General features: G+C 38.6%; 1 protein-coding gene across 1 annotated transcript in view; it reads right to left on the minus strand.

The window, feature by feature from the left end:
• The window catches only part of C2CD3 (C2 calcium-dependent domain containing 3), a 179,706-nt gene that overhangs the window by 87,409 nt on the left and 79,439 nt on the right, over positions 1-12,858 (minus strand). The window contains exons 16-18 of the mRNA XM_006885575.1: positions 11,909-12,155; positions 9,738-9,921; positions 2,186-2,369 (exon numbers count right to left, since the gene is read on the minus strand). Coding sequence (XP_006885637.1) covers positions 2,186-2,369; positions 9,738-9,921; positions 11,909-12,155 — 615 coding nt within the window. The remainder of the gene's footprint in view (positions 1-2,185; positions 2,370-9,737; positions 9,922-11,908; positions 12,156-12,858) is intronic.

Below are 12,858 nucleotides of genomic sequence, written 5' to 3' on the forward strand. Positions count from 1 at the left end.
GATTTTCTGACTCCAGCTCTCTGCACATTTCATTATAGTCTCTTGCTTTGTCGTCCCAAGCTGCCTTTTGAAATTTTCTGTTCAGCTCTTTGATTTCTTGATGTCATCCTTTAGCTTTGGTTTCTCGGCGCTCTAATGCAATCTGACATCTATCTTGGTCTTTTCTTCTTCTTCAGCCTTTATAATGATCTTTGGTATTCTTCATGGACGATTTTCTTGATATCCTTCCAGAGCTCACTTGGTCTAGGCTCATTGGTGCTCAAGGCCTCAAACCTGTTCCTGAGATGGTTTTGAAATCCCAGTGAGACAGACTTAAGGTCAAATCTTGGTTCCCATGGACTTGATTTAATTTTCCTCAACTTTAGCTTGAACTTGCATATGAGTATTTGGTGTTCTGTTCCCACAATCAGCACCTGGCCTGGTTTTCACTGCTGATATTGAGCTTCTCCACCGAGTCTTTCCACAGCTGTAATCAACTGATTCCTATGCATCAAGTGAGATCCATGTGTATAGCCTGCGTTTATGTTTCTTATAAAAGGTATTTGCAATAAATAAATCATTGAATGTGCAGAACTCTATCATTGTATCTCCAGCCTTGTTTCTCTCACTGAGCCCATGTTTTCCAGCTACTGATCCTTCTTTCCTATTCCCAACTTAAGTGTTCCAGTCGCCCATTATTATTAATGCATCTTGATTGCATGTTGGATCAATTTCTGACTGCAAAAGTTGGTAGAAATCTTCTATTTCCTCCTCTCTGGCTCTAGTTGTTTGTGCATATATTTGAATGATAGTGGTATTCACTGGACTTCCCTGTATGCATACGGATATTATCCTGACACTTACTACATTGTATTTCAGGATAGATCTAGAAATGACTTTTTTAATCATGAAACCAACCCCATTTTTTCCTCACCTTTTCATTCCCAGCATAATAAATCATACGATCATCTGATTCAAAATGTCCCATGCCAACCCATCTCATTTCGCCAGTACCTAGTATGTCAATATTTATGTGTTCCATTTTTTCCTTAACAATGTCCAATTTTCCTACATTCATGCTTCTCACATTCCACGTTCCAATCACCACTGTCTTCTTACAGCTGTTCCTCTTTCTCCATGTTTCAATTTCTAACATCTCAGTTTCAATTGCCACATCTGTTAGACCAAATGATAGTCTAAGTGTGCTCTATTGTACATAGGGTTTTTGAAGGCCTGTAATTTTGGAAGTCAATAATCTAGGAATAGGAAGACAAATTAACAGGCTAGCACAGTTATTCAAGGCTGATTTGTAAAGGGTCTAAATTAAATAATGCAGTTGTCATTGTTAGATGCTGTTGAGTGGTGTATGACACAAAGTTACAATACAAACAACATATCTGAACCCTATCCTAGCCTGTGCCGTCCTCACCATCTCTGATACACTTACGCCCATTTCTGCAGCTGCTGTTTCAATCCATGTCATTAACGGTCTTCCTCTCTTTCACTAACCCTTTCATGTGTGATGCCTCTTTCCAAGGAATAGCCTCTCCTAGCAACATGCCCAATGTATATGAGATGAAGTTTTTCCATCTTAGCGTAAAAGGAGCACTCTGGCTGCACTTTTCCCAAGACATATCTATTTGGTATTTTAGCAGTCTGTGGGATATTCAGTAATCTTCTCTAATAACACAACTCAAAGGCATCGATCAATAAGGCAGTTAGAGAAGCAGAAAAACAATGATTGATATATTTAAGAGACACTATGAAATAAAACTGATAGGACTTCATTTGTGTTAGAAGCTATGAGAAGTATGCGGTACATTTTGCTCTCAAGAGCTCAATCACAGGAAAATCTGAACATGAGTTACCATCAAACCCCCAAAACATAAAACAGGGCAAAAGGAACTACTTAGTAGTTCTTAGTGAATTGTGCTGCTAACCCCAAACTGGCACCTTTTTAGGGGTTTGAATCCATCAGCATCTCTGCAGGAGGAAGACAGACAATCTCCTCCTGTGTGATTTACAGCCTCCAAACACCTGTTGGAAGGTCAGCTGTGAGCTGGTTCCAACTAGACAGCAGTGAGTCTGAGCTTTTTCCTATAAGCCAACCGAGGCTGGTTAAGGACAGCAGCTTTGATTATGCATGTCTTTAGCATAATCTGTTCTAAGCGTTCTCAGGCACAGAACTGGCTTCTCTGTATCATACCTGCACCAGATTTCAAACTGGACTCCACCTCCAGGTACAAGCCCCTGGGAAGAGAAGGCACTGAGTAAAAGCCTTTGCACTGGAACTTCAGCAGGCAACACGAGTGAGTGATGGTGCTCACTATTAAAGATGGGATCTGGAACACACAGTGTGGTTGCAGATCTGAAGGGCTTCAGAGTAATTCCTTTGGAAAAGAAGGAAAAATCAGAATAACCCAAAATGTCACTTAATTTTATATCTGTAGTAAGAGACATGCTAATACCTTATATACAGTCCTTTAAATAAAAAGTATTTTAATATCCAGGACTCAGTTTTATCCACAGTACTTTTGGGAAAAAACCAAGCAGGTATTATTACTCCTATTTTACAGATAAGGATGTGAAGAGGTTAGGTAACTAATCCAAAGGTCTCAAGAAAGAGCAGATGATGGACATAGAGCCAGAACCATGTCTTCTGATAGGGATACACCTCACGGGATCCATTTCTCCCCATAAAAGTACCATGACAACACAGAAGGGAAAGACCCCAGTGCTGGATTTTATAGATCATACCATGTCCACCTCAGTATAGAAACTGGACAATATCCAGGTCCAAGTTTAAGCAAAAAAAGAGTATAAAAAATGTTTTAAACTTGAGATATAAACCACATACAATATTCATCCCTTTAAAGTTTATAATTCAGTGGTTATCAATATACTCACAGGGTTGACCAACTGCCATCACTATTCAATATTAGAACATTTTCACCATTCTTAAAAAAAGTTCTGGATTCACATTAGCACTTCCTCTTCTTCTCAGCCCCTACCAACTATTAATCTATTTCTTTATCAACGAATTCACTTATTCAAAACATTTCACACAAACTGAATCCTACAGTATGTGTTTCCTTTTGTGCCTAGCTTCTTTTATTTACCATGTTGGGGTTTTAAAAATTTTTTAATTTGTCAGACGGGTAATGTGCCCACTGTGTAACAAGGGTGGCACATGTCATACAAAAGCATGAACACCCAATCATCATGCTTATGAACCGGGAAAGGATCTATTTAGCATGTTTTTTTAAGGCTGGTTCATGTTGTTCAGTACCTCATTCCTTTGGATGCTATTCTATTGTAGAGAAATACCACATCTGTTTATCCATTTATCAGCTGATGGATATTTGGTCTGTTTCCAATTATTGGCTATAAACAATTGTATACAGTTTTTGTGTGAACACATTTTTTTTCAATTCTTTTGCTAGATACTCAGGTGCTCTGTTTGTGTAGAAATTAAATGCTTGCCTACTAACTAAACGGTTGGCAGTTCAAGCCTACCATCAATCTACTTTCATAAAGATTATAGTTTTGGGAACCTTATGAAATAGCTCTATTCTGTTCTTACAGTGAGAAGACTGATATAAGTCAGAATTAACTTGATGGCAACAGGTTGTTGGGTTTTTTGGTAGGTACTTATTTGGTAACTCTTGTAAGGAACTGTTAGACTACTTTTTTTTTTTTTCGGATTTCCATTCATTTATTGTTGCACTTTACTCTCTCTGTACTGCTCCCCACCAGTTCATTCTTTTCTTTGAAAAGTAAAATTCTTTCATTGTTATACAATCCCTCCCCTCAAGTCCACTCCACTATGCAGTCTTTGTTCTGGACTCCTGTCATGACAATACCTAATCATATATCCCCTTTTATTTTTTTTAAATTTAGGTTGTTTATTTTTCATTTCAATGAACATCTACAGAGATTTTGGGATTCCATTCATTCATTGTTGCACCCTTTAGACTACTTTTACATGTAGCAGTCTGGAAATTCTGACTGAAAGAAAACATAATAACAGAAGATGTCACAGTTACCCCTCGATGTCAATGAAAAGTCTTGTGAGTCCACTGATTAAACAACTTTGGTGCCAATAATGCAGGGAATGTAACAGCCAGTATGCTGAGGACTTATACTGACTAAAGGTCCATGACCAAAAGGTAGAAGCCATCATATTCCCAGATGGGGGCAGACAGGACACTTCAAAGGGAAAGTGGGTGGAGCAACACAGATTCCATGGTGGAATCATAACTGAGGTTTTAAAAACAGGGAAAGCATTTGTCCTAAAGAGCTGAAGAGCTCCTTGTGTCTGTCATTAAGTTTAAAAGAGAGGTCTTATTTCATCTTGTCCTTGAGCACATAAGGGAGTACTGACTTTTGGAAATTCTATCCCCTTTGTTCTAAATCCATGGGGATCCCTCTCTATCAAAAGTAACCAGAAGAAAAAATTAATGGTATGATACATCCTCCACCAAGCATTTGCCTTTTTGGGCCTCTTTTCATCATCGCCTTTTTTTAAAAAACTGTGGTCTTAATGAAAGTTTACAGAAAAGTTGGATTTTCATACATTCATTGTTGCACATTTTTCTCCCTCCCTTCCCCCTTCCCCAGTTCACTTCATTTTTTAAAAAGATTCATTCATTGATTGTTGCACAATTTCCTCCCTCTCCCCTAGTCCACTTTGCAATGCACCCCTTATTCTGGACTACTGTCACACAAATAATGCCTAATATACATTCCTTTTAAACAGGTCTTTCCTTCATCTGGTCAATGCAGTGTTCATTATCTATCTCCTCTTTTCCTTGTTTCCGTCCATGTCAGTCTTGTTTTTTAACAGTGATGCTATGCAGTATTTGTCCCTTTGTGACTGAGATATTTCACTTAGCATTATGTCCTCCATGGTCACCCATGTTCTGAAATATTTTGAGTTCCAAATTTTTCAGTGCTTCATAGTATTCCATTGTGTGAATATACCATAGTTTATTCGATCCTTTCATTTGTTAATGGGCACTTGAGTTGCTTCCATCTCTTTGCTATAAACATGGATGTGCATGTATCTGTTTGGGTGGCAGCTCTGGTTTCTTTAGGGTATATTCTCAGTAATGGAACAGCTGAGTCCAATGGTATTTCTGTTTTCAACTTTTTGAGGTATTGTCATACTGCCTTTCATAGTCGTAACACCATTTTACACTATCACCAGCAATGAACAGGGGTTCCAAACTCTTCACAATCACACCAGCATTTAATATTTGCTGCTCTGTTGAACTTTGCTATTGTTGCTGGGGTAGGCCTCTTTTTAACATAAATATAGTAAGAGGATGTAATATACCAACTGTGTATAAAATGGAGCAAAACTACATAAATGAATGCATAACTAAGGCAATAAAACTCAATATATACCGGAAAATGTAATTATGACTTTTTTTTCCTAAACAATCTGTTACTGTTAACATGAAAAGGAATCCAGAAATATTTATTCCAAATAGTGTGTTTAGTACTTTGTAAAAAAGTAATGCTGTTGTTTTGTGCTGTTAAGTTGCTTGTGACTCATAGCAACCTTATGTACAACAGCCCTACACCCTGCTCTATCCTGTGCCGATCTTACTGTCTCTGACACATCTACCCCCAATGCAATTCATCTCTTGATTTCCTGGCTGTTAGTACCAAGAGTGTTGATTGTGGAACTAAACAATAAGTAACATTGTTGTTGTTGTTATGTGCCGTCGAGTCACTTGCGACTCATAGTGACCCTATGTACAATAGCCCTAAACTCCGCTCTGTCCTGTGCCAATCACACTGTCTCTAACACTCCCATCCCGATTATCCCAGTCACTGAATCAATCCACCTCATAGAGGGCCTTCCTCTCCTGCGCCATCCCTCCACCCTCCCAAGCATGATGTCCCTCTCCAAGGACCGGTCTCTCCTCACAACATGTCCAAAGTAAGTTAGACAGAGCCTCAGAATCCTTGCCTCCAAGGAGCCACCCGGTTTAACCCTTTCCAGGACAAATCTGTTTGTTTTCCTAGCAGTCCACGGTATTCTCAATACTCTTCTCCAGCACCACAGCTCAAAGGCATCAATTCTCCTTCTATCCTCCTTGGTCATTGTCCAACTCTCTGATGCATAACAAGTGATTGCGAAGACCATAGCCTGTATCAGATGCACCTTAGTCTCCAGAGAGACACCATTGCTATTCAGTACTTTGGAGAGGTCCCTAACAGTAACATTAGCATCTTAAAATTTCTGAATTAAAAAAAAAAAAATTTTCTGAATTGTTGGAATGTGTATACATTCCAATCTAATGTGTTTCTAAAGTCCTGATTCTAATTCCTGGTAAGAAAAGTGAAGAATGAAAGTGAAGGCAATTTAAGCTCATATAAACTTAAATGGGGAATTCCCAACCTGGATAATATGTAATGAGCAAAGCCTTTGGTTGGTCCAGATAAATAATTTCAAAGGTATTTATTGCTGTTTATACCAGAACATCTATACTGTGGGGAAGACATTTTGTTTCTTATCACAAGCCCCATAGGCAACCTCTGGTCTGTCTTCTCTAGTGATGACTTGTTAATGAATTAATTTTTTTAATTTCCATCCATTTATTGTTGTACATTTTCGTCTCTACCAACCCTTCCAATTCACTTTTCTCTTTGAAAAAAAATTTCTTTCATTGTTGTACAATTTCCTCTCCCCCATCTCCCTGACCCCAGTCTACTATGCTATACAGCTCTTATTTTGGATTAGTGATGACTTGTTAATTCAAAGGTTTGCTCCCACTTGTCCACTCTACTTTCCTCCAATGATGGTGATTCAGAGATAAAGGGTAGACTTTTCTCTTTGCTATGACCCAGGTTTTCAAATTGTCTGTGTTGTTCTAGAATTTGGCCCCAAGGAGGGGTGCTGGTCACAGAGGTTCAAGTATTCCATCCAGAAACCAAACACCACATTGTTATGTGTTGTTGAATCAACTACAACTCATAATGATCCTATGAACAACAGCTCTGACCCTTGCCTTACTCTGAGCCAACCTCATCATCTCTGATACACTCACTTCATCTCACTGCAACTGTCACTGTGTCAGGCCATCTCATCCAGAGTTTTCCTCTCCTGCTCTGATCCTCTACCCCTTCCAAGCATAAAGTCTTTTCCAAGGACTGGTCCTTCCTGGAAACATGTCTACAGTATGTGAGACAGAGCTTCAAAATCCTTGCCTCTAAGAAGCAACATGGTTTCACCCTCTCTAGGCCAGATCTTAGAGAGGGACATCATGTTTGGGATGGTGGAGGGACAGTACAAGAGGAAGACCCTTGATGAGATGGATTGATTCAGAGAGTAGGGTAATGGGGGTAGGTGTGTCAGAGACAGTGTGGTTGGTACAGGATAGAGCAGGGTTCCGGGCTCTTGTACGTAAGGTCACTATGAGTTGCAAGCAACTCGATGGCACACAACAACAACAACAATAACAACAACAACAACAACAACAACTCTTTATACTCAAAGCTTGAAAGAGCCGTAAAACAAGTAGAAAGAAATTGTGAATCTGAAGCGAAGCTTGTTTTTTCCTTGTTTTGTGCAGTGATGTGTGGATGTTAAACAGTGTGCCCTTGTGTTACCCAAATCCAGCTGGCCTACCTATTTCAGTATCAGCTAATTGAGATAACACATTTGGAATAGCTGTATGAGCTTCACGTGAGAACTCTGCTGACATTGTCCAAGGGGCACTCTGCTGCTAACTCAAAGGTGGTGCCACTCTGTTGGTTCAAATCCACCAGCAGTTCTGAGGACAAAAAATGGACAATCCTCTTCCACGTAATCTAGGGTCTCTGAAAACTCACTGGAGGGTCAGCTATGAATTGGCTCTAATTCAATGGAAATAAGTCTGAGTTTTTAGTTTCCATGAGCTTAATTGCATTTACTTTCATCCTTCACATTTAACAGGAGTTAGGAAAAATGTCCATTTCTTCTTTTCTGATGTTTTTATTCCCTCACTGTTTAAAAGAATAACCCTAAGTTAAACACTGGATTCAGTGCTTGCTGGGAAGGTTGTGGGTTTCTTGTTGATGACTATACTGCTGTCAATGCAGGGTAGATATGTTTTCAAATAAAACAAGATTGTGTTACAAAAAGTAATAAAATGCTAAAGAACAAGGATTGCACTTTAAGGACTATGGTGTGCCTGCCCAAGCAATTGTATTTCCAATTATCTTAGATGCATTTAAAAACTGGACAATGCCTGCTGGAGAAGGAGGAACAATCTCCTCCTGTACCAGTCAGATCTGATTTGACAGTACACACAAAAAATAATGAAATAAAATAAATTAAAACAAACAAACAAACAAACAAACAAAAAAACCCAAACCCTGGACAATGAATAAGGAAGACTGAAGAATTGATAATTTTGAATCGTGGTGCTGGTACAAAATACTGAATGTAACATCAATTTTCAAGAGGACAATCAAATCAGTCATAGAAGAAATGTGGCCAGATTTTCCCTTCAGAAGTGAGAACAGTGAGACTTCATCTCTGTACTTGAGTATGTTATCAGAAGGCACCAGTCCTTGGTGGGAAGTTATCATTCTTGATGAAGGTGAAGAGGGTCAGTGAACAAACTGTTCAATGAGATGGGTTAACAAAATCACTGCGATAAGGGTAAGCAGAGCAGTGATAATGAGGATGGGGCAGAACTGGACTGTGCTTTGTTCTGTTGGACGTGGGGTAGTTATAAACTGGTGTTGACTTGATGACATCTAACAACAGAATAAAAACATTCCAGAGACCAAATTACTAACAGTGGTTGAGAAGCAATGTTTCTGATATGAAAAAGCATGCTTACTATGGCTCAGAAAAGTTAATATAAAGGGAAAGAATGAGGAAGCACACTAAAGATAATAAATGGAGTAAAATGTAAATACAGGTGGCTCTAGATAAACAGCATACAGAAGTTCTTAGTACCGTTCTTGCAACAGTTTTGAAAATTTGTTATCCTACATATACACATTTTATAATACATTAAGAAACTCCCTTCTATAACCCCCCAAAATGAGTGTATATCTTATTTTATAGTCCAAATAAGTAAGACTAGAAGCATTCTATAGTAAGAGCCACTGGCTGAGTCAATTCCAACTAAAAACGACCCTCCATTGGGTTTCCAAGGCTGTAAATTTTTATGGGAGGAGACTGTCCACCTTTCTTCCAAGGAGTGACTGTTGCTGTTCTTGTTGCTGTTAAGTGCTGTCAAGTCAGGTATGACTCATAGCAACCCCATGAACAAAAGTCCTGAACTCTGTTCCTATAGTCGTCTTTAAAATAACTATTATAATTTCTCTATGTTTTCAGAGGTATGTAGTTTAGGAAGTGAATGCCATTCCTGCTTCCAAAAAGGAGTGACTGGTGGATTCAAATTACTGACTTTTTGGTTAGCAGCCTGATATGTGATGTGCTACACCACCAGAATCTCTGAGCTCTAGTGGCTAATAGGATAAGGAATTGGGCTCCCATCTCAAAGACAGGTGGTTTGAATCCACCAACTGTCCTGAGGAAGAAAGATGGGCAATCTCTTCCCATGTGATTTACAGCCTCCGAAAACTTGCTGGAGGATCAGCTATGAGTCAGCTCTGATTTGACCGCAATGAGTGAGGGAGTGAAATAACAAGGGCTCCTTAGAAACATTCAGGAACACAAAATTCACACTGGAAAAAGCTGCTAACTATATGTACAAAAATAAGGAAGCATAATTTCTTAAACTTACCATTTTCAAAGACCTGAGATCCTCCTAGCATACTAGATTTATTAGATTCTTGAGCTGGAAAGTAGTATTGGACATAACAGTCTGCTTCTCCCCAGACTGTTGCTTGAAGAGGGGCTAATCCTTTAACCTTCTCTACATGGAACTCAAAGTGGTGCTCCACCATTCCACTTCCCTGGTCCTCTGCCTGTGAAAAGAAACATAAGCACTGATGGACTGTACAGTAACTTGCTCAGAATATTCCCGCTGCTCTCTGAAATCTGAGTACAGATGAACAAATAAGGATAATTAGTGAACACTAAAACAAATTCTTAGTTTTCACTGTTAGTTTAAAGACTAAGGTGTGCCTGATGCAAGCCATGGTCATTTTCATTGTTTCCTATGCAGCTGGACAATGAATAAGAACTGATGCCTTGGAATTGTGGTGTTGGAGTTGTTGTGTACCATCAAGTTGGAACCAACCCATAGCTGACCTTCTAGCAGGCTTTCAGAGGCAGTTAATAGCACAGAAGGCTGCCCATCTTTCTCTCATGGGGCAGCTGTGAACCTCTGCGTTGGCAGCACGATTCCTTACCACTAAGTCACCACACTCCCTGAAGACTGAAGTTCCTTGATGCCTTTGAGTTGTGACGTTGGAAGAGTACTAAATATCCAGTAGACTGTTAGGAGTAATAGATGCAAGATGGTGGGACTCTGTCTCACATACTTTGGGTATACTGTCAGGAAGAACCAATTCTTGGAAAATCATGCTGGCCAGGTGGAGTGAAAGAGAGGAAGATTATCAACAAGGTGGATGGAGACAGTGACTGTAATGATGGGCTTAAACACTGAGAATGATACATGATATGGCAAGGTTCAGGTCTATTGTTCAGACTTCACCACGAGTTATAGTCTATTTGATAGTACAAAACAGCAACAACAGCAGCAGCCTCACAGGCAAACCTTTTAAGAACATCCCGTAAGTTCTTCTAATATATTAAAAGAACATTTTTAATATAGTATGAAATTTAACAAACCTGACATCTATGCTACAAAGAGATGGTCAAGTAACAATCAAAAGATTTGGGAAAATTACAGATGATTTTTCTTATTTATACTTGTAGTTTTTCAATTAAAAAACTATTATTTAAAAAACAAACAACTGTTATTTAATGACAGACACTGAACATCTAACAGAAAAACCCCCAAAGTTTATAGTTCTTAGAAGAACAACCCCCCAAAAATCCCTCAATCTCCTACTAAAAGACATTTTACTAATTTTTTTTAATTGTTGTTATTGCCTTTGAAGTAAGCACAACTCATAGCAACCCTAAGAACAAAAGCCCTGAAGCCTTTCTATAACTATGGACATTTATCAAAGTTCTTAGAGTTTCCAGAGGCATGTTGTTTAGGAAGTGGAGATATATAAATTTATAATTTAGTTTTTTTAAAAAATGACATACTTAAATAGTGTGGAAATGAGATTTGACTACATTGGCTAGAACAGTAACTCAACTATAATGGACCTGATAGAATTAGGACCAGATTTGGGAGTGAGAAGATCTGCGTCTGAGCTCCAATTTTCTGAACATTTTGAGTTATTTGTCCTTGGACAAGTACCACATCCTCTGTGAATCTTACAATGATTGACCTCACAGAGTTCGTAGGAAAAGAAAAAACCAAGGTAAAGTATGTTCATGTGCTTCAATTGTTTTTCAACTGTAGAGCATTGTTTGAAACAAAAGATTTTTTTTAAAAAAAAAACAACTATATTAGTTTGCTTACGAAGTTCAGATGAAACAAATTACTTTTAAATTCTAACAGGTGAGCAACGAAGCTCCTTTAAGCCTTATCCAGGTAACCAAGCTGGATTTTGCTATCTTATATTTACTTTTTTATACTACCTCCACTTTCTAAAATGCAATTAAGAAAATGATAGGATTAGGATTTAGTTGCATAGATTTTCTTTACACATTCAGGGAGTCGAGAAAGCTGAGATCTGTTTAAACTTTATCAGTAAAATATTATTGATTCATTTGATTTCTAGTAAGCCTTAGAATGCCTGCCAGATATATTTTCATTCAGACTTTCACTACTGGACTGGGGATTGGGATGCTGTTTTATTAAGCGAAAAGATATTGGCAAGATAAAATGAGTTATGATTTTTATGAACAATCAAGTATTTTAGACAGCACCTTAGCAACAGAAGCTTTAGATGGTTGATCCAGGAAATGAACTGGTCTAGGGCTGAAGGGCGGGAGTGTTCCTTCTTCATTCTTTAATCTCTGAAACGACAGTATCTGCTCTGAAGAACCCATAGCTAAAAAGACTCGAAGACTCCCGTTTTGGTGACCTGAGAACACATCAATCACAGGCATGTAGTTGTCCACTGCGACAACTGGGTACTGAGCCTCAAGCAGCAGGTGAGAAATCTTGGGATCTCTAGAGGGGGAGAAATTACAGATGGGTAAATAATAATCATAAAAACAACATCATCAATCATATTACAGAGCTGGTTCCTTTCTTACTTGGCCTGCTGTTTGAGTTTGTTAAAAACAGAAACACATTAGAAAAGTAGTGTTGTTTAAGGCATGGTTTTATTAGTAACCCAGCAAACAAAAATTACTAGGCAAGCAATTTAAAAATGTAGCAACTTAAGGGCAGTTAATAAATCTAATTTATTAATGTTATTGTCACAACCATAATCTAGTATCTAGGATTGAACGTTGTGTCAGTGAAAGTCTCTTGAACAACACTATTTTAGAGTGAGTTAAGTTTGGAAAACTTGAAAGAATGTGGTTCTGGGGTAGGCAAATTAGATTTGAATAATATTACCAATAATATCTATCTACTGAGCATCCATCTACCATTTGGTATTAGCAGGCATTGCTAACAATGCAAAGGTTGGTATTAACCACCATTAGTGTATGCTGTTGCTGCTGTGTGCCATTGAGCTAGCACTGACCCATAGCTGACTCTCCAGGGGGTTTTCATAGGCAGTTTATCACACAGGAAAACACTGCTCATCACACTGTTCATCCTTGTCTCTCGGGGCAGCTGGTGGATAAGAAACTGAACCTTAACAGTGTGCCTTTGGGATTATAGTGCTGCTTCTTACCATGAGGCCACCAGAGCTCCCTATTAG

The sequence above is a fragment of the Elephantulus edwardii genome, unplaced genomic scaffold, assembly GCF_000299155.1.
Source record: "Elephantulus edwardii isolate Elephantulus edwardi_28Jun2011 unplaced genomic scaffold, EleEdw1.0 scaffold00044, whole genome shotgun sequence".
Taxonomy (NCBI): Eukaryota; Metazoa; Chordata; class Mammalia; order Macroscelidea; family Macroscelididae; genus Elephantulus; species Elephantulus edwardii.